At 38.4% G+C, this 23,859-nt stretch overlaps 1 protein-coding gene across 1 annotated transcript in view; it reads right to left on the bottom strand.

Moving 5' to 3' along the window:
* Positions 1–23,859, bottom strand: part of khdrbs2 (KH domain containing, RNA binding, signal transduction associated 2) — a 61,339-nt gene that overhangs the window by 31,391 nt on the left and 6,089 nt on the right. The window contains exons 2-3 of the mRNA XM_053333131.1: positions 11,852–11,979; positions 1,424–1,540 (exon numbers count right to left, since the gene is read on the bottom strand). Of these exons, the coding sequence (XP_053189106.1) occupies positions 1,424–1,540; positions 11,852–11,979 (245 nt within the window). The remainder of the gene's footprint in view (positions 1–1,423; positions 1,541–11,851; positions 11,980–23,859) is intronic.

Genomic DNA, 23,859 nt, shown 5'->3' on the forward strand with positions numbered 1-23,859 from the left:
AATGGACAGTATTGAAACTTGTGCATTGGACGCATACTTGTGAACAAATGAAGTTTTGCTTGTGACGTTTTAGCACCTTTTTATTTAATTCAACACTGTGACAATAAGCACAGGAGTAAACCGAAAGGACTTAGTGGCAGGAAGCCAACATTTTAAATGAACTATTGCACTGGCCAAGACACATCCTGAAATGGGATGGCAATGAAACGTCTCAGCGCCTTCAGTCTTCGTCAGAGTGAAGATTTTCAGCTTCGCAAACAGGCATGACTGGAGTTCTCTATGAAAGGTTTTAATTACAAAGCTGTGAAATTGCTGAATGGTTTTGAGGTTTTTTTTTGTTGAGTTATCCAAAAGCTTGATTCTCCATAATCCTACTGAGTAAAATTGAACCTTTCTACGGACACATATAGTCATTAACAGGGGGTCTGGGATGCTGGGAAATATGTTACCACTATAGTATTTAAAGTATATGTTCACTTATAAACAAACTAAACCACAGCTGCTTCCTGCTGTTGAAACAAACATGGACAAGAAGTCTTTTAACTTTTGAACATTTCCATTTGAACATTTTTCCCCATTGTTTTTTTTAAATTTCCATATGAACTGGGCAACTCCATCTGCTGAGGAAGATCATGTGATATAATCGAAAGGTATAGAGTAGCTAAGAAATGATCTTTGAATTTAAAGTTTCTCCTGATCTTGTTCATTAACTAAAACAATCTTTCTTATTTTTTAAAAAAATTGATCAATTTTGTTTTGTTTCCATTTACTGATGACAACCATGCTCCTAAATGGACATTGTGGTGAGATTGCTTTTTCAGCTAAATCAACATGTAACATACTGATAGGTATGTTTAAAGCAGTTTTAACAGTTTTGACAGCATTTTACCTTCAATGTATTCTTGACATATTGAAATGCAATACAATGCAACACAAGTTTCACCAAAGAGGTGGTGAGACTGCAAGTCTTTTGTCATTTCTTGATGTCTGAATTGCAGGCTACAGGAATAATAGTGATGTAACTCTACAGCAGCACATAGAGAGCTGTTAAGAGCGTGAATAGCAGATCCAGTAGGCTGTCTGTGTACATGCTCGGATAAGTTTGGCTCCGGGGGGACCACAAGTCAGCAGGATAAATGACTTTGGCAAAGAGATTCATTACTTTGCATCCATAATTGACTATTACAGAATATGCTATTTAACGACTCACAGAAAAACATTCCTATTTTCTCCTACATATGTTTGTCAACTGAAAAACGATTCATTCGGCACTGGGTGTTGTTCATCTCAGTTACTGCTCAGATGCTGTTTGTTTAGAATATACTGCTGAAACTTCAAGTACTTTGTTTCTGTAAATATTTCCATTTGATCAATATCTTGGACCAGCCAAGCAGCCATATTTCAACACAAATCGATTTCTTACCTTGCCTTTATCCCTCATGGACCCTTTGCCAAGGATGGACATCTTCACTCCCGTTTCCTCTTGTAATCGTTTCATGGAATTTCCCCGTGGTCCCAGCAGCTTTCCAACAAAATTAAACTGTGACACAGGAGTTAAAAAAAAGAAACCAGACACCTTATGCTTGCAATGCATTTCAAACGATGACAAATACTGAAAATGCTACCAGTTTTATATATTGCGGACAAATATTTCTGTACTGAAATCAGCTTTGGGGTAAAAGTAATTTGATACATTTGGAGAAAAGGTTAAACATAAACAATGTTTACCAGCCATTAGTCATACATTATCAATATAATCTCACATTGTATTCTCCATACATCATATGAGAAAAAGCTGTAATGTAGACTGTAAGAAATCAATATAGTTGTGCTTTGTGTGTAGCACATTTAAGGTGAATGGGACTCTCATCTGTGGCCCAGGATAATATATGCAGATATCCTTTGCTTGAACTATTCCCTCCCTGGTAAGGTATCTTATTGGTGTTTATGGTCATCCATGTCATGCAGGGGTAAAAAAAAGAAGGGGGGGTGGGGGTGAAATATAAAGTCAGAAATAATGAGGTTTCTACCCACTGGGAAATTAAGTAATACTATCCAGATGACAAACTATCAGATTCAAGCCTGAGGGCTCTGACTATCATTTCCCTCTTGCTGTGCACCAGCTAGTGTTCATGTTGAGAAAAGTAGCTCAGGGTTGTTGCCGGCACAACACTGCTGAGATTAGTGGTGATTAATCCTAGAGGTGAAACTCATATCACAACTGTAGTCTAGTGGGTAACTTTGGGAGAAAATATGAGCAGAGGATCAATTAGGAAAAAAAAGACAATTAATCTTTTCATTCTTAAAACAAACCCATGAAAGGCTCATTATAATCGAAACTAGTTTTTAAAATTGTAATTGATTCGACCTTCAAATGTTTGTGGTTGGATGAGATGATAAGAGACCACCCCCAGAGCTGAACAGGTGGTCAGCCGCCCACCACAGCATACTTTTGCCAAACCTAAAATTATATTAACCTTTTCGCAAAGCAGTCTCTCCTACTGTGGCTGAGCTGCTAATATCTTCACTGCCAGCTGTGTGGCTGCTGCAACTAAACTCAGACAACTGCACACTCAGCTTATTTCATGAACATCATTATTATCATGAGTGAACGCCACATTTCAGGTTAGGGAGGCGTCAGGGGACACACAGATGAAATCAGCCTTTTTTTTTTTAAAGAAAAAAAATCCCCACTGTCCTTGCCTGTCCTCATCTCTGAATGATTAAGGCACCTTTGTGGATGCCTTTCTTCACAGGGGTTGCTTTGACAGGACTATCCTATAGCTGGCAGGGAGCTTGAGAGCAGATGGTCGTTGTGGCTACGTCGAGAATACGCTCGCTGGGTGGTAGAAGGAGAGTGGCCTGTTTTCATTAAGCTAATGAATGTCGGGAGCCACTATGCCGCTCCATGGCGAGCAATTTAGGCTTTAGAAAGGGGCACGGTTCGATGTTAAATGAGGTTTGAAATGATGCAATGTGCCCCCTGTAGTCTCAACACTGATAGCTATGTAGATATTAGAGGGAATGCAACAATTATGCACAAAGACATTTTTGACATTAAACAAAAATTCTATCAGTGACAAAATGGGCATGTCGATATGCTTATTTGTATTTCACAAACATGACGGACACACATTTAATTTGGAGCTTCTGCGCAAGATGATTTCTGACTTATTTTTATACAAAGTTCTGTACAGTATACCATAGCAAGTCCACAGGAGGTACAGATTCAATCACACTAATGTGAATCTGTAAATCATTTTCTACAACTGAGCACTGTTTTCCTAGATCTTCCTAGATGGTCTGTCACATGGTACAATTAAGTCCTGCATTCATATGAAGATTCTGTATTTTTTTAAACAGCTTCCTAAAACAGTATGCTGTCCCAAACTTCTATATCTGGTGGTGAAAAGCAGCAGTGACAGTGAGTGTTACAGGTGAATTATTTAAAGATATTACCACTATTACCACATTACTATACTTGTAAACTTTTGTGAAAAAAAGTGTGATTTTCAAAGTTCTGTTCACACTGCATGCTGCACAGTAGTTGGCACAAAGATGTGTAATCTCAGGCATGAAAATGTATTTTCTACAATGGGAAAACCTAAACACGAGTGAGACCAAACAACAACTTGTTGGAACCCACAGTGACTGACAGGTACTTCGGGGATCATCCTGGGTCCAAATTTAATTCCTGATCCAGTGTGATATAATGTTCCTCAGATTAATTCTGTAAATAGACCTAGTTCCTTTTGAAGGCACAATAGTGGAATATTTATGGTGGAAAATTATGTTGCATCTGCAATGCAACACAAAATCCCTGTGCATGAAGTTGTTAATATTCAAGTGGCGTTTGGTGACTTTGACTGTAAATAAAAAAACACAGTTCTGTATAAAGTTACACAAATTGTGTTAATCTCATACCATGTCATTGATGCACCCCACAAAGCCTGAGATCTATAAATACACAATGACATCCCAGCTGAGTGTCTGGTAGATGGAGAGTCGCACAGAGAGATACAGTATTTTGCCATGAATTCATAATAACATTCCTTTGAGAAATATTTTACACTCTCATGACCTTGATGTACAAAAGATAAAAAATACAGCCATATAAAACAGCCCAGCTCAACCCCAGGATGATTTTATGTGCATGTTGTTATGTGCATGTATGAGGCCAGTTGCATGGAAAGCACATAAATGTTGAAATTTAACAACTCAGAAGATGCTGTCTCATGCCGATCTAATAACAACAACAACAAAACAAAACTTTTCAGCTTTGAGGTTGGAAAATTGTGCATGGTGGGCACCCTTTTTAAGCAGTGTACTGGAGCCAGTTAAGTTTTGCAGATGTCCTGAGGCACTTATTGCCAGGTTAGTGAGTTGTGCTATTGGGGAAATCCAGGTTGTGTCAGATAGAAGGATTAAAGCCTCAGGTAGAGGTTTATGCTTTAATGACAGCCAGGGATTGAACAGGCTGTGAGCGTGTCAGAGAAGTGTGTCCTATCAGACCCACAGACATTAAAGAAAGCAGATGAGTGGTTGTTTGGTGTGTGTGTGTGTGTGTGTGTGTGTGCGTGTGTGTATGTCTGACAGACAGACTGAGGAGATTTACTGTTCACCTGGTGAGCTTTTCAGAGAGATCTCCAAATTATCTGAGTGTTTGAAGAGAGCTTGTCAGTCATTGTTAATGCCTAATCAATAGTATCAAGGTATGAATTAACTGTAGGACTGTTGACATTGTTGAGCAACAAAGGCATTGGTTTGGTTTTAGGGACACTTCTTTAAAACAGTTGTGTGTGTACACTTCCCAGCGTATCAGTCCGTGTTTCTCTGTGACAAATTAGCTAACACCTGGTGCCTGAAATCTAAATATCATCTGACTTATGTTTTATCCAGTTAAGCTGTTCTCAAGTCTGTGAGGTTTGAAAAGTTTAAACTGTAAATACTAACCGCAGATTCTCTACCTCACCGACTCCACTACTGCTGCTGCTGCTGCTGAGCTGCTGCCAGTCCACGATGTGTAACACAGTTTAAAGTTGAGGGTTGACAGTTAATCAAGTTGATTGTCTGCTGTCTTTTCACTCTGTATCATAATAATCCCCTTTTTGCAGAAAACAGACAAAACCTTCCAGTTGAGAACCATTCTTAAATTATCTGATTGATTGTAATTGTATGCACCCAGGCTTATCTATTCCTCTCACTGATGTTGGCATTTTTTTCTGACAGTCGCGCATTGCACAACAAGACTGCAAACAAAACAAGACCCGGTGCTGATGACCCAGTACTGTGACTGGGCCAGTCTGCGGTCCACTGATAGAGCTAACAGAGCTAATGGAGCAAACTAACAGGCAGTGGACCCTCAGCTGTTACCAACCAGGGCTAATGGGCTAGCTGACTCAACACACTGCAGTACAGTACAGTAACACTGAGGGAACTTGAGGGGTGCTCTTCAAACAGTCCCTGGTCTGAGTACAATCACTTGCTTCAACCTACTGCGCCATGCATGCTTTTTTCTTCACAATTACAGTTGTGTTGATTCTGAAACCCTGTGTAGGCCTACATTTTTTACACACAGAAAATTGATCAGGAATCAATAACAGAATCGATAAAGAATTGGACCAATAAGCAGAATTGATAATGGCGTTGGTATCAATAAAATCATTTCAGTTCCAATCTCTACACATGCCTTACTGTAAACATTATGTGGAGGTAAAATGGCAAGTTAGTGCTAGATTGGTAAAATCTTGGTAGGGACAGTTCAGGAACACTTTTACACTACAGGTACACGCTTCTACTGTCCAAATATGCACCCAAATAAAAATAATTGTAACATTTGTAATTAATGTAAACCTTGAACGGTTGCCCAGATGGTCAACTCACACAGATGACACACAACCCCCCCCCCCCCCCCCCCCCCCACCACCACCACCACCACATAAAAACAAAAAGCACAACACGCTTCTTGTAAACTCTAACAGATGACAAACAACTTGAGCCAAGATCAATAGAGACGAGCAGTCAGCGATGCCAAAGTGACCCAGCACAACAAAAGCTGTTTAAGACCATAAAACTATTCCAGATTCCACAGGCTGTGTTTTGCTGTCAGAGCAGAAGCTACATTGCTTTTCTGAAAAAAATCGATTCATATAATTCATATAATTTGAGCTCTGTTCTTACAAGTTTCTAACAAGCCATGACCTTTACGATTTTTTTTTACACTGAACCTCTTTTTTAAGAAATGAAATGTGTACTCACACAACACAACAATAACAAAAAATATTTTTCAATATTTTCACTATTGGAATTGCAGATGGCCCAGTGCCCTTAATGGACCACATGTCTCTGATATCTGCACATCCTATGGAGCAACATTAACATTCATTTTAAGTCATGTTCATCTCCACTGGATGAATGTAAATCCAGTATGCAGTCTTCTTCTAGCCATTTTTTTTGTTTGTTTTTGTTTTTGGTCACTACCAATTCCTGGCTACATGTTATCTTTGGCGTTTTGTGCTGGCCATGTAGTTTACAGTGGATTTATCAGAGCTTTAGAGCTAAAATCAGCTGGCAGCTGTTGCTGGAAATGAGGTTGAGAAGAGTGACGAGAGAGAAACAAAACAGTTAAATTGCTGTAAAAGTAAAAAAAATTAAGCTTCATGAATGTCAAAATATTTAAATTTGATTCATCTGTCTTGCAATTAGTCACAATTAGCTTGATTCTTTTCCCAGATGTGAGCAGCTACATCATTTCTATGAAGTGCTGCATTGTAGGACAACACTGTCAATCAACAATATACTCAAAAGAATCAAGTAAATATAATCCACATACATACATATTACTTGTTTCTGGAGAGACAGCATTACATACTAAAAATGTATATCCAGTAGTCTTGGACCATTGTATATGTGGGAAGATTTTTAGCATGTGGAGGCATTTTATCTATATTATATCTCATGAGAAGCATTATGGCTGACAAAGTCATCATACAAACACTGACTCAGTGGGATCCCAAAGTGGGACTGTGATGCTATCGAGCAAGTGCTTAATTTTAATTCACACTCTGTACGCCTCTACTGTATTCAGCAGTTATCTAAGCAAAACACCTTTCCACATGATAGGCCTTTCTTTTGGACATTGACATCTCCGGGTGGACAAAAATGTAATTTCTCTATGGGCAGAGCACAGCTGCAGCATTATTTAAAGGTCACAATAACCTATGACTGATAAGCTCAAAATTGTGGCACCCACAAGGACAAAATACAATTGAATGTGTTGTGGGCTGTGTATATTCCTGCAGAATAATTAAAGAAAACATCCTACAGAGGTAAAACCAGCTTGCTAGTGTGTGACAAGAAGAGAAATGTGTCCATGTTGTTTTAAACTAAATCATGCATGAATCATTTTGGTAACATTCGCGCATGCAGAATAGTCCCAGCGCTAGACTAACAGACAGCATCCACCATTGAAAATCCATTTCATGCCCCAAGGTTATGAGATGCTAATCAAGCTGTCTCATTAAACACTAAAATATAAATTCTAGTTAAGCGATAATTAAAACGACTATGCTGATTGTCTTAATCTTTTTTTTTTTGCGGAGTAAATACTGATTTCTATGTACAATTTCAAAACTTCCATAGGAACCATGTGAGCGCATCATTCATTTATATGTCAAAACAGTGCAGGTACAGATCTACCATATCTTTTCTGGTTAACCAATGCCAACTCTGTTTTCAAGGTTTCATCACTTTTTCAGAGATCAAAGATAAAACGTGATGGTAGGTCATTGGAGGAAGGTCTTCAGGCCATATTTCTTTATCTTGACAGGCAGTAAAATGACAGCAAATTAATGTAGATTTTACAGAGAGTGGTCCACAGAACACACAAGTCCTCCTGTATGAATGATACATAAGAAACCAGGGCCAGTCTGTAACAAGATCCATCATCGCTTCAGGTTTTTATACAAATAGAACAGCAGTGTAGCAGCTGCAGCTTTCCCAAGTTTGAAATTTAAACCAATTACACAACCCTGTAAGCCAAATTCAAACATCGAGCACACTGCCAAAACATATCTTCTATTACAGTTTTATCAAATTTAAACTGAAAGGTACTTTACTTACATATCTTGATAAATAGAGGTTGTGTTAAAACAATCCTACAGCATTACTGACAACAGCAAGCTTGAGAAATGCGCAATTATGTTTCTTGCATTTCAGATGTTGACCTTGAAATATATAATCTACTAGTTTGGTTTACAGATTGGGTCAAGTGTCCAAAGAAACCATACTGGTGAACCATCATCCACTATACTAATGAAGTGGGATTCAATGATGATTAATGTTATTAATTGCACCTGTCCCCTTTTCCTAGTTTGGGGTGGTCGATATATCAATATAGTCTGTCATATACTATAGTATACAGTCATTTTTCTAGTCAGAGATAATGCCATACATGTATCCCTTTAACAGCGGTGTTAAGGTATTGCTGCGGGCAAAAATGTTTTATTAATAGATCAATTATGTTCTTAGTTAATTGATTAATTATTTAGTAATTGCAATATAAGAAAATACTAAAACAATAGTCATAATTTTCCAGAGCTCAAATGCCTGGTTTTGTCCAATATATTTTCCAAAACCAAGACCTTTTTGAACTTGGGAATGTTTGACATTATTGAATTAATAATTGATTACCCAAATAGTTGCTGATTAATCTCTGAAGTTGGCTAATTGACTAATTGTTACAGCTGTAGCATGGGGCCATTGTTTGCAATGTTGCTAATTAAAGAACAGTTTTACAGCTATATTTAATTTTTTTTTCAGTGTGATGAAGAGACCTTATTTGTCAGGTATTTTAATCCACTGGATCTGCCAAAAACAGAAATATTATTGGTCACAGACACATTCTCAGTGTCTGAAGAAACCATACTGATGAACCATCATGCACTATACTGATGAGGCATTACTTAAATAAATTAAAAATGTTATTAATTGCACCTGTGCCTCTCCTGCTTTAACATGTCAAAATGTCTGTAAATGAAAATGGCCTACAGTGTGTGTCTGTCAGTGCTCTATATAGAATGATTTCATCAGCACTGGTTATTTCCCTGTTAGATGACATTAATCTTCCATGCGTCACTTCGTCAAATCTGAAACCGCCCAGAAGAATTCTCCCAAGTAATAATTTAATTACTTTGCATTTAATCACTTTCCAGCATGATGGCAGCTGTAAGCACGAATGAGCACTGTTAGCCTGCTGGAATGTGAAAGAACAGATTAATAATGTTTCAGACTTTGCTCTGCCACCAGTGATTGAAAGAAAGATAGGACGTTATTGAATACTAGACATGAGAAAACAGCTGTGACAAAAAGCTGTGACAGCTGTGACAAAACATGAGGTTCCACTATGAAATAAAAGAAAATTGGTGAGTTTGTCCTTCTCAGTAGGCCCAGATGTCATTAAGTCAAATATATTGATCAGAGAAAAGAGACAGAAATTAATACCTGTGGAGCCACATATGCAATGATATTTTTCATAGCAGTAAGGCCAGTATTGATTTGTTGTATGTCATTGTTTAGGTCTGTTGAAGGCCCAAAACAAGTGTATTTCTTTTTACAGAAGCTTACAGGAAAACTGATTACTAAAAATTACTATCATCTCTAATTTGTTGTGCAACTGTTCCCATCTGAAAACTAGTGATATATGTTGTGTGAATAATCTTTCTCATCTTTAATTTCATCTTTATCAACTCTGCATTACCTTTGGTTTTTTCCTCATCCTTCGATGTTTGTACTTCTAATTAAAGAGTTGCTTCATTTGGCTAACTACCATTAACTGAAAGTGCAGTGTTACCAAGATGTTTAAGATAGTGACACTGCAGTCCTGTGGGGTGCTGACTGTGCAATTAGGTCACAAAGGCTGTTGTTGGACACCCGCTCCGTCCCTCTGGGCTGCACTGCTTTGCTTATGTTGCAGTGCTGGCACTATTATGTTCATTATTCAGAACCAGGATTCTGAGGCTCTGTGTTTTAGCTGTGATTTTAATTGTTTATGATCATGATGCTGTTTCACAATAAATTTTACATCTAATTTATCTACCTCTGTACACAATACTAAAACTGTACTCAGTAGTACTGGCTCTTCTTCGTTGTCTTTATTCTCCCTTTAAAAACAGTGTATGCACTGCAAATTTAAGTTCAGTACATTAAAATGAAAATGGAATGGAAATGGAAAAAAGGTGTCCCTGAGTCATTGTAGGTTGTTTGTTAAGACTCTAGTGATATTGACAATGTTTTATAGATTTGAAATCCATTTAATAGACTGAGGAGTTCCTGAACACAGCTAAGTTTCTTTCTCAACACTGATCCTGAGAAGGAAACAGCAAATTGATTTCTATGGAGTGTCCTTTGGGGCTCACTGGACCAAAGTACATTGCCTGGGCTCCTGAGCTCTAGTCATTTTCTAATAACACAGACAAAGTAAGTAAATAAATGTGGAACAACTTTGAGATCATGAAACATGATGTTGGTACAAGACTTGACTAGAGGGTATGCAGGGCAAAGACTGAAAAATAGACAGTGACAGTGTTTTGTTGAGGATCTATCATTAACTCGGTTTACTGAGCACTTACACCAGCAGCGACAGGAAGAGACTAAGTGACCAAAAGTGGTTCATTTTAAAGGAGTGCTTGAAGGAGTGTCAGAAAAGTGTGGAGGCTATGTGGAGCAATGGTTGAACATTTGAGTTCTTTGGAGAGGGGGCCACTGATGATGGCAGTGTTGCAAACGGACAGTGAAATAAACATGAATTTGATAATGTTGTTTTAAAGATGAAAGGGGACTGCAGGTTTTACATGATGGGAAGCTTTGACTGTCACACCAAAACCTTTGACATGACTTCTCAGATGATTCTCTGTAACAAACCATCTGGCGCGTTAGGTTACAGAGAAATACTTAACCCATGGAAAGCATTTTTGTTTTAGCACCTAGAGTACCATGGGTGTCATGATAAGATGACAGTTGTTAAAAGAAAAGCATAGGAGTGAAAATACTTACAAAATGTTAACTACCCACTAAATGTATGCACCGGTGATCTGGTATTGGAATTGATCTGCATTAGCTTATAGATAGTATATAAAATGTATGAAGAGCAGATATAGTCTTTATAGTCTATACTCTACACTTTCTATTGCTACATTGTTAGCTACCTGTTGCATAAACATGTGGATGCAAAGTCAGAGGAGCAGTTTTCATGATTACAGTGGCAATAAAGCCTTCTGGTTCACCACAAGCAGCTCTGTGTTGTTGCCTCATTAAGCCACATTTCAAACTTTGTCAGTACTGACATTGCATAACTCAGAATAGCGAGGACTGTGTCATACAACGATTTATGGTCATTGTTCAGTACTGTACCCTTGAGTGCTGTAATGTACTAGAAACTTTGTTTTTGATGACTAAATCAAAATAAACAGACACTGCCCAATGACTTTCTATCAGCATGCGTGAAGCTCAGTGGGATTTGTGCAAAGGGTGGAGCAGGTGAAGCAAGTCCAGACTAAGAAGCCCCATTCACCGTCTGACAGCTAAAGTTAATGAAACAATGCCCCCCCCCCCCCCCTGCTGACTCTCTCTCACACACACACACACACACACACACACACACACACACACACACACACACACACACACACACACACACACACACACACACACACACACACACACACACACACACACACACACACAGAGGTTTACTTAAGCACCACTTTTGCTGTATTTACATAGACTTACATTCATTTTCTGGTGTTTTACCAATTGAGGTGCAGTGTGATTGGTGATGGTTGTTGTGTCTTACCTTTGGATACTGTTGGACTGGAATGAGAACTCTTTCAGAGAGCTTGATATTTTTATTGCTGATGATATCTAGGTATTTCTTCACGTCACCATCTTTTCTCGATTCATCGTCCTCATACTTTTCAATTTCTGCAGCAAAACAAAATGAAAAAAAGATAAGACAGATCATTAGTTAATTATGTAATTTTGTATAAAGAGCATCAGTCAACACTTTCTAGTTAGATTTGGGACCAGCTGCAGCATGACAACCAAATAGTCTGAGGCTGGCAACAAATGATAAGAAACTCAAGTATGCATTGCATCACACAATGAACATTTTGCTGATAAATTTGTGTCTCAGCTGTAAATATGCTCAAATTGCAAACTTGAAGATATGAGATTATCCCGCTGACTCCTGATATGTCCTTACATCAGAGCCTGTAATCTCATGATCCAATAATTCCAATCAAAATAACAACAGAGGAAAACAGTCACACTCAGCCTGCTGAGCCTCACTTCACTGCAAATGGATCTCTCATGGGCTGTTAGCAGTCTCTGATCCCCACAGAGCACAGGATTTACACTGATGTCGGATTAAACATACAGTATAAAACGTTTGATATTATCGGGGAAGAGTCATTTGGGTTGGTTAAAATTAGATGTGTGAACCCTCACATTGAGATCATATTTGCAGATCATTGGTTCCAATCAAACTGCAGTATGTCTTTTTACAATTTGCAGGATGAGCAAATCTTGTACAAATTAGCCTAATAGTCCTCTTGTGTGTCCCTAGCCTTATTGAAATAAAATGAGAGATGAGAGGTGGAAAACTGGCAGGAGCGACAGTCCCAGAACACCCTGTACAGTGATATTTCATGAATGGTTCATTTTGTAGCACTTGAGCAAAAACACACAATACATTTAAGGGTGAAGAGGTGCAGCTCTCCTTTGTTCACCTCAGAGGTTGCTAATGAATACTCAGTGGATTTACACTTATTGGCCTTGTAACACACTTGCAATAAAACTCTGACCAAGACTAAGAATAAGTCACTGAGCACTCTTTAGTCCCTATATTGAAACTCAAGAGCTAATTTAGACTGGAGCACTTCACCCTTATCTGGGCTGTCAACAGTGTAGTGGACAAAGCTGTGAGGTTAAAACCAGCTCTGGCCACATTGTTGCACTGGGTGACATGTTCCTTGGCCCTTAAGATTATGGTCACAAATGACTAAAGACTAACAAAAGTGATCACAGTTTAAGTCTCAGAGTAGTTCCTCAAAAGGCTTGACTTTGAATTAAATTGTACATCATCAAGATCTTAAGAATAAAATGAAGAATCCACCTTAAAATCCCTGTTTAAAGTCTCAGAGTTTGACTATTTAACAGTTACTGTGATGAAACTGTATCACCATGTTGGAGTAGTGTTCTTGTTTGAGACTGTTCCTCAGCATGACCTTCTGGAAATCCATAACTCCAGTTTAATGATCCTTCTGTTCCAAGCTGTTCAAACATTCACTCATTACACTTTCTAAAACCAGTGGTTCTAGTTTTACACAGAGAATGACAGTCCAATGATTCTCTGTGATATTGTTATTGTCTGTTGAATCACACAAGTTACTCCAACAACTTGAAAGGCTGATTTCTTTGAGCCTGACACAATCTCTCTGAGTGTGCCTGATAGTCCGAGAAAGATCATTTAAATTAGGACACGCTTTCTCAGCTTTTTTTGCGGTTTGTCTCAGAGTACTCTCATTAAAGCTGCAAAGTTGTCTGAGTTTTAGAGGTTGCCTAAATGGAAGAGTGCAAATGAATCAATGTTTAAAAATGCCTCTGAGGTTATTAAGCAGTCTGTGTGTGGGAATTAGTGCCAGATGGAAGAATACATCAGATCAAATCAAACACTATTTTATACTATGTCATTCACACTCATGTCAAAATAATTTCCAAGTGTCTTTTTCACATTTCCCAGTGAGGCTGTGATGGAAATAACTGTATCATTTAAACCTATTGAATTCTGTGAACAGGTAATGCTTATGCCTACATCATTGCCTACCGCAGGGAACAGAGTGTGCCTGAAAACCTCTTGATGAAACCACAAGTAAACAGATTGAAAGACCCCTTAAACCTCTTATTCCAGTCAACACAGCTGAGTCACGCCTCCTTATGTGACACTTTACACAAGATAGGGGTCCCAGGATAGCAGGAGCTTACACAATAGCATGTGGATTGCCTGAGGTTATGAATCAAATACAACCTGTCTTGTTCAAACCGGTCTTTTAAACAACAGCTGAATGTCAATGCATATTTTGGACTAGCTGTGCTTTACAGTATATACAGTAGGACAGGGTACAGTATCGTGATAATGACAATATTAATAATATATAGAGTGAGTATACATATGGAGGAGAATTTGTCTTTAGCCTCTGACTTTTCATCAAATACCATCAGTAGGTCAAATGAATCAGTTATCATGTGAAATATACTGTAGTTACCCCTACACAATGGATTGACACAACATTTTGTACAGACATTCTTGATTCCCAGATGATTCATTCTACTGACTTTGATGATCCCCCTGACTTTTCCACTAGCACAAACATTAGGTTGAAATGTTTTGTCCAGAATGAATATCTATACAAATATTGGATGGATTGCCATGACATTTGCCATGACCCCTCTTTGCAGTCAAAAATAATGTCAACATGTTTTTGTTAATAGTTTTGTATTATTAGATTGACGAAGAAAAAAAAAAAAAAAATATATATATATATATATATGTCAGAAATGCTCCCTTTTGTCTCAGGTGGCTTTTGGGTTGTGCTGGGGGTTTGTTTGATTGAAATGAGCTGGCAGGCTAACAGTATTACTCTATATGGCACAAAGACAAAGTAAACAAACAGCTGTAACTAAAAGCCATGGACAGACAGTGTGTTGCTAACAGGGGTAAGAGCAATGACCAAACCAACATCTAACTGAACTAAAGTGACATTTTCAGGTATGTTAACATGGTGATTAATGTGTTGCAGCTGAGCAGCTAATTAGCTTTCTAGCCTGCTAACCAACATTAGTGGTGCATTTTCCCCCAGTGAATGTTTGTTTGGTGGCTTTCTCAACAAGCTGCAGTATACATCAAGATAAGTGTTCATTTTTGTAGGTTTGATAAGAAGACACTTTAGCAGGAAAGCTTATGTGGTTCTTATGGTGTGTGACAGGATGTGATCAGGCACAGTGTGACTCTGATTGAACGCTAATGATCAAACACCATATTATCACTTTGTTCAAGACTCGATTTGCTGTATCGAAATAAAAAGTCTCAAGCTACGCAAATGGATAGTGGATAAATATAGTGGAACAATATTTCATCAAAATAATGTAAAACTGGGGAACAATCATGAAATCAAATAATTTAAAATTTAAAATGTTCCCTTTTGGTTTCTTTTTTTTCTCAAAGGAGAAAATAGAAAGCACATTTTTATGCATGTAGTAGATTCTCAGTCACTGTTTGCTTTCATCAAGGATTTGCTTCTTGATAGCTTCACAGATTAAGTCTGGTCTTGTGGTCCTGTGGGAGAGAATTTGTTTTGGGTTATGTTTTCATTGTGTTTCACTTACAAATGGGCATAGTATTTATTTCATTTGTATAAAGTAATGATGTTTTTATGGACCATGAGGATGATTAAATGGGAAACACCTCTATTTTGGTCAGCAGCCTGCCAGTGAACTTGGAAGAAGATTGTGTTTGTGTGACAGAGAGAGCGAGGGAAGGGAGAGAGAGGGATAGAGAGGGAGAGGAAAATGAGCTTACAATGTAAGAATGTGGAGAAATGTTCACACTAGCATCATCTTTGTCAGATTTGTGGTAGGGAGCGACAGGAGCCTAAGATCAGAGACGCAAGAATGTGCTTTGAAGGTCACTGCCTTTCAGGCCTCATACAGGATGGAAAAAAATCTCATTGGGTGAAGTGAATGAGCTACTATTCTGGTGCTCTTGATCCCCTCTGTTGCTCTGCCCAAACTGCTTCGGCGGAGGTGCTCAGAACTCAGTGATTAAAAAAGAAAACTGTGGTTTAGCTGGGCAGCTACCAGATAAATGTGTGCAACTGTACGAGTTAGAGGACAAGGTTTTTACTGAAAAATAAAAAAAGTGCTCAGTCAGCCTGCCATAGCTTAAGGTTAAATACATCTACTTTGGGTCTGCATGTAACAACACTGAGCATTAACTCACTGAGTAACAGTAAGTTCATTTATCCTGACCATTATAAATTGACACAAAACTGTGATCATGATTAAATAAGCACTAGTTTCTATTCAAAATTCTGAGGGTTCTTTTTTTAGCACCACAACTAACCTGAAAATAAGGCTCTATTTCTTTAGCATCTCCTGTGTACATCCAGGTACTAAACAAAGCTATTGAGAAGTACAATGAATAAACCTAAATAATAATTAGTAATTAAATCATGACAGACTGATCATGTGATTTCTTTCACAATTTCTTTTGTGCAAACTTAAATTTCAGCAATCCAAAAATGATTAGAAACTCTGTTCTACTTTGCTGAAAAGAAAATACCAGAAGTGTTATAATACCTACATTGTTTGAGCCACTATCATTAAAAAGTAGCATGCAGGCAGTTCAATAGCATGTAAACAGGGACTGCATCTATTTTATTGGAGATAATATGTTTACTGTTCAGCAGTTTCCTTTGAACTGTTTATTCTCACGTCACTACTTTATTGGGTTTCAGTTGTTGTTTGATATTACAGTCCGCACCACTAAAGCATGCAGTTTGTTCTGCTGCTTAATAAGAGTGGTTTTTAAAATGTGTGTGCTTTCAAGGCCCTGTTTTCATACAGTACTAAAATGTTGGGCTCTTTTTTTTTCTAGTCAACAGGGAAACATGAAACAAAAGAAAATGTCTCACTGAAATACAGCAACACATTTTATCATAATGAGTCCAATCAAAAAATTAATTTCTTTACCCAACATGATGTAGGCTTGACTAATCTCCTGTCCGACTACACAGATATTTGATAAAACAGAACACATCATCACACCAGACAGAGCAGGGTGTCCTAGAATCTGACATGTGCTTTGTGCAGTCAAATAATGCACACAGTAAGCATCCTAGCATCCTTCCCTTTAAACACTTTTTAACTGTAGAGATTAAGGTAGAGGTAGAGACAAACGTGTGTTGCCACTGTTTTCTAGCTAACGTTCCCTTGGATGACTTGACACAAAGTGGATCTGTTTTTTGGAATGTAAAAGTGATGTGGGAGACAACACTGCACCAGTAAAAGCTCCAAAGCGTGTGGTGAGGAAATTTGACCTTGAATACATTAAATTTGGATTCATAATGGCAGGCAGTGATGCTGAGTTGAAAGCTCAGTCTGTTGAGTGTGAAATCCTGTCAAATGAGGTGGGGGAAAAATGTGAGTTCTGACTTTTGTTGTTGTTGAATTTCTCCGAATTCTGAGATTAAATTCAGAATTCTGAGATTAAACATTCTGAGTTTTCAACAACTTTGAAGGCTAGCTATATGGTTGCTGATCATATAGCTTGTAAAAAAAACCCTTTGCAAGAGGAGGTTTTTTTTGTCTAGCACTGTGGATATATGCTGAGAGTTACTGCGGGAGGCAGCTGCAGCCAAAATTCAGTCAATACTAGTCTACACAAACACTGTTAGCAGAAGAATTGTTGACATGAGCGATGACACTGAATGTCAACTTGTGGAAATAATGAAGGCAAGCCCATACTTAGGACAACTTGGCGGACTTAGCAGTGCCACTCTATTGTTAGTTTTTGTAAAATACTACAGGGACAGTAATCTTCTTGAGGATCTTTTGCAAAGAGTTTCCTGTGAGAACAATGGCAGATAATGCAATATGCTGCTTTGATGATTACTTAACCAAAAAAGATCTTTATTGGAAATACTGTACAGGTGACAAGAATATATTGGGGTGTTTGTCCGATAAAATAATTAACACAATTAACATAACAGCCAACTTCCACTGACAATTTCTTTTTCTGTCCTTGTATTATTTTTTTTAAAGGACAAAGACTCGATAAAACCTGAGAAACAGATGGGCTTGTTGAGTTTGAACACCAGCTGCGTACAGTGTCTTTTGTTTTTTTCCCCATGCTTTTCTATTAATCCTCATATCTAGCTGGATGTTTTATTATCCTTCCACTGCTTGTGCATGCAGGGTAGTCACAGTTTGTTTGCCTGCACCACTGTTTTGTGCTGTTGCATACTCTTCACTTATTGCTGCTTTATCCTCTGTTGATCCCTGAGTGAATGCATGTTGAGTCTTTTCTGTATTCTTTTGTTCCCCACTGCCACCACTCTCTTATTCCTCAGTATGTACCCTCCATTGCGGCCTACAGGTAGTACCGAGTAGTACATTATGAGCACGGTGTATCTGTTATGTCTTTGACCACTGTTGGATGCCATTTCCCATGATCCTGCACTCTTACATAGTCACTGATCTTTCCATGTTCTGTCTTTGCTTGTGTGTCTCCATTTCCCCTTCAGTTGTCTTGTGTAATGTTAGCAATAAATGCCTCTCTCAACATGTCATGAATGACCTTAAATATCTGAGCAGGTCAAAATCCCCTATGGGTGTGTTCCCATACTCTAGTAACCACACATATGGGTCTGACTATGTGCACACACAAGTCCATTCGACTGAGTATGCCTTGGGGACATAGTTGTATGCTTAAAGTTCCATTCTTAGGTGTATTTCTTGTACTCTTGTGAGTACTGAGGTTGGTTGTCTGATTTGATCTCATCTAGGATTCCATGTCTGGCCAATATAGACTTTGTGAATCAAATCACAGTGGCTGCCTATGTATCAAGAGGAGTAATCTGTCACAATCAGAAAAAAAACATGAGTGTTTCTTTCTGTTGTTTGTTTCTGGGAAGAAATAGTAGCTCTAACCTGGAGTTTGCATTTTCACTGCCAAAGTGACCAGCATGAATCACCTTCAGCGTGTCTTTCCTTAGTGTGTGTTGTGCTATTATCATATCACCTTTTGTCATGATCCTCTCTATTTCACACAACTCTTCTCTACAGTTTCGGTATTGCCTGATTTGTGCTGGAGCATCCGTTCTCTCAGGCCAGCCCTGTTTCACCTTTGTTCTCAGTGCTGATAGCGTGCTGTCTCTCTGTGTTCCTTTGCTTATTGTCTCTATTTTGTTTTCACTCACCAGTAGTTAACTCATGAGATGTGCTTAAGCCTCAATATCCTCATCGAGTTTATCACCAGGGTCTGAGTCATCATCTGTGACTTTAAAGTATGCCCTGGAAAGTGTTGGCCGTGTACATTTCTTTTCCTGGCTTGTGTATTACATACAGCTGGTGGTGTTGCAGCTTCAGGAGTGTCTGTATCCTTGGTGAGGAACCCTAACCCTAACCCTAACCCTACCACTACCAGTTGGTTTGTTTAATATACACATCAGTGGCTTGTGATCTGTTTTAACCTCTGCTGTTTTGTCATATATAAAGTGGTAGAATGGCAAGGATTTCCTTTTCAGTTTGGGCATAGTTGACTGCACAATGCCACTGCATTAGTACAGCCCCTCGCTCTGATGCATCAACCGATAGTTTCACTGGCTGCTGGACACAGTGCCGCCACTCCCGAAATGAGGGGGTACGCAGAGCACGTAGGGCCCCGAGTACCTGGCAGATTCCTCAAAAATAAAGGTTGATAAAAAATGTCATGATAATTATTATATTATTACATAACAAAAAATAGTAATGTTTTGAACAGGCCCACTGTTGTTATCATTATTATTAATACTCAATTTGGGCAAATTAGATGTTTTTACCTTATCTATAAAAAAGACCCCCACCCCCCTCCAGCCTGAACATCATAGTATCTTAGTGATGTTTGTGCCCCATTACAACAGTCTCTTCGATGTCCCAGCACCATACGACCTTTTTTGCAGCAGTTCTCTCAGTGGTTCTGTGAGTGTTGAGAGGTGTGGTATGAATTTTGTTAGGCATGTGACCATACCCACAAATCTTTGCAGTGCAGGTCTGTTATCTGGTATCTCCATCTGTGTGACAGGTTTAATTGTGTCTTGGCTTAGAATATGACCCAGGTGTCTCACTTCATGGATGCATATTTTGCTCTTCTCTCTGTTGAACCTCTGGTTTATTTTTCTGGCTCTCTTCAGCACACAAAGTTTCCTGTTGTGTTTGGCAGCCACTTTGCCTTTGCATATATCAGTAAATCATTGATGTGGGTCACAACCCCTTTCATATCCTTAAGTAGAATCTGTAACTTCAAATTGACGGGTTGAAGGTGGTTAGATATGACGAGTCCTCTGTGAGTGGTATTTGTCTGTATCCACAACTAGTGTCCAGTGTACTTATTAGCATCCAGTGTACTTACTCTTGTAAGTAGGTATTTGGAACAGTTGTCTCCATATAGCAGCATTGAGCTCTTTTGGGTCCAAATAGACCTGTAGACTGCTGTTGGATTTTTCCACCATTATCATGAAATTCACCTACTCTGATGGTTGGTCTACTTTTGCAATGACTTCCATCTTTTCCATATGTTCCACTTCCTTTTTCAGTCTATCAGTGGATTACACAGGTACCTTCCTTTGATTTGATTTTAATGTGATGTGGTTTTTTCACGCATCCTAGGCGATATATTCCAATACTCCTCCAGAATGATATGCCTCAGACCTAAATAGGTCTTACAGCCTATACTAGTCCTTAAAACAGACAATAGGTTCTGCAGCAAGTAGGTTCACAATTGAGAATTCACACATGTGCATCCCTCCCTTCAGTGTGAATGGGAGACTGCATTTGCCTGCTACGGGTAGCTGTCAAATGCATCCAAGAGAGGACAGCAGGTGCCAGACATACTGTTTCTTACAAAGGGAAAGTCTAGCAACAAAGCAGATGTCACCAGACCTGCACTGAGTTATGAACATGACTGTGAAAACTGATTCAGAAAAATGCATTAAACTCTAAGGGTCTGATTTACTAAGATCCCAAATAGTGGGTACTAAATTGCGTGCACGGTGCAATAGATTGCGCGTTTCGTTTGCGTGCGTTTTGCAGGTGATCTACTAAGAATAACTGCATAAATGAAGACAGGTGCAACAGGGTGGAGACAGCAGTATGTAAATGAAGGTTTTGCGTGTCTTTATGGAGAGTTTGGACGAGCAGAAAGCTGCAAGCACAAAATGAAATGTGATCAGGTTCTAGTGGAAGAGGTTAACAAATATATTGGATTATAACAAAAACAAATATTACCAGAAACAACCCACATATGGGAGAGTATTTGTGACAAAGTCAATGCTGCTAGTAAAACCAAAAATATTCCACTCCAAAATCATTAATACAGGTGGAAAAAGGTGTCATTGTGCCTCCTTCTCCTCCTCTCCACAGTAACAGTAGTCATCTGAGCGCAGTGCACAGCCGGTTAATACCTGCCCTTCAAAGGTATTATTTATAGACGCAGTTAGCATCAGTAAAATTACCTTCAGGTTTGGTAAATCACAATGCGTGTGCTAAATAACACATTTGCTTTTCCTCCTCCCTGTATTTTGCACACTGGGGTTAAAACACCCCACATTACATATTCATTAAGGCAAACGTACTAAATGGACAGTGCATATTATCTTACACAGTTGAAAGACGCAAACCTCAGTGAGCAGCTTGCACATTTTTGGCGGGTGATGTCAAGTTTGCACACGTTTTTACACACGCAGACCTTTAGTAAGTCGGGCCCTAAGTGTTTTACTACTCTGTGTGAAAGGGTTGATGCAGATTATTTGCATCTCTTGCAACACAGTGAAGCCAGGTAGCTTTAAAGAGGATGTGTGCTTAATCACCATTTTTAACTGGAAAAAAAGTGCACACATTTCTGGAAGAGCAGCCTAAGTATAACTTTGCAAGCCTATCCTCATGTCAACATATTCATTGCTATAACCCAGCATCTAACTCAGTTCTAATGAAAGTTATCAGACTTCGCAGAGGACCCACAACATGGACACCTTGGATTTTGGATCCTTTCTTTGTGGATCCTGCTTCAGAAGATATGGCTCTGTCTAATGTGTTGGAAAATGAACTGATGGAACTATCAGCTGACAGCAGCCTGAAGCTTTGGCTCACAGAAGTTGACCTCACTTCATTCTGGACTAGCTGTCAGTCCATAACCCTCTCTGTCAAAATGGGCTAATTTCTGTTGCCTCTCACCACCATCTATTTATGGTCAGGGTTTTTCAATGTTTTTTATTGTGACTGTTGCAAAATCTGAGACAAAGAACAGTCTGAAAGCAAGCATGTCAGCCTCTTACCCATCCCACCATGGCTTGATCTCATTATTTTCCAGAAGTAAGCCCAAATGTCTTACTGAGGATAAGTAGAATATTTATTTTGTTGACTTTTTTGTCATTTATTTGGGAAGGTGGTCTTTGGATTTTTTTAACAATAAGAAGTGGGCCTCAAAGTAATAGTTTTGCAGATTTCCATTTAAATAAATGTCTATTAAGTCATTATCTATTCCTGAATGAGGTAATACAATGGCAATTGAGCCTATGGCCCACTGATGAAAGCTCTTGCATTTGCAGTATTATAAACTGGGTGTTAGGGGCGACATTCCCGGGAAAAATCACAAACTATGCATAGTTAGTGACGTGTTTTCCATCACTCAGCAGTGGTTGGTCTGCCAGAGAGGGTAGGCAGAGCTAACACAACAGACTTGCTCATGTCAACACATGTCCTTACTGTCCATGCTGACAACTCCTACTTTATTACACTGCAGACATTTATATCAACTGCAGTAAGGGGCCAAAACATAAAAACCTTTGTTGAGTGCTGCCATTGACCCATAGACCACTGAATTATTCACTGATTTCTTCCACCTACAGAATGGTATATCTACAATAATGGCTTCACAATAGGAGCAAAAATGAATCCATGTAATTACTTTCCGATAACTGATTGTTTGGTCACATCAAACACAAAAAGAGGTAATGGCACCTGGGCTGCTAGACGTGCAATTAGTTTTGGCCTTTTCCACTCTGGACTGATGAATGTAAATGTATGGGGTTGGAAATATGAATCACTGTTTGGCCACTTGCTGTTCGTTTGTTTGTTTTTAACAAGCTGCACTGAAGCAAACTGCATTCAGTTGTTGACACTGTGATAAAGTATTAATTCTTAAATTGAATTATGCTGTCTTCAAATACTCTGTTGAATGTGCAATGAAAAGTGAAGTGAAAAGGTAATTACTATTCATACAAATTATACACATTTTAATCATGATGGTGTTTCAATAATCATATTTATGAAAGCTATTTAAAGCCCATTCAGGGAGAAAATATCCACCAAACATTCAGCTATGGTAGACAATATGGTCCTTCCTGATAAATATAATATACATACAGTAATACATTATAGGATCACTTTGTCTTTCATACATTATAAATGTATACAAATATGCATATTATATATATGCATTAATATACTATTAATCACTTAGAAGACAACCATTTTAAACCTTTCAAAAACATTATCCTTTTGGCCTAACAGTGTAGGTGCAACAGCACATACATGTACACAATGACCTCTGACCTAAAGGCATAAAGACGTTACAGAAACATTGGACAGAACGAGAAACCCAGCCTTCAGTTTTCTCTGGACAGGAAATTAATGACTTTGTTTTTCTTTTCAGATACAAATAGACTGCTAGCTAACTATCTCCTATGTTATAAATTTTGGGAGGCCACATTCTTTTGAGTCACTGTCTCTTCTCTAATTTTTCTTTAAAATGTTTGGTCAGAAATGCCATTACAAAGTTTAAAATTATGCATTTGGACGATGTTTTAACTATTGTTTTAATATATTAATTGATATTATGGATATTTAAACTTTGTTTCAAAATTCAGATATCACACATATTGTTGCATTTGTTTCATTTGATCTTAACCAGTGTGTAATTTAGGTATGGTTCAACTGCTAGGATAATGCAAATGTTTTTACAGATTTTATTCAGATTTTATTCTGTAT

Source organism: Scomber japonicus, chromosome 14 (assembly GCF_027409825.1).
Source record: "Scomber japonicus isolate fScoJap1 chromosome 14, fScoJap1.pri, whole genome shotgun sequence".
Lineage (NCBI taxonomy): Eukaryota > Metazoa > Chordata > Actinopteri > Scombriformes > Scombridae > Scomber > Scomber japonicus.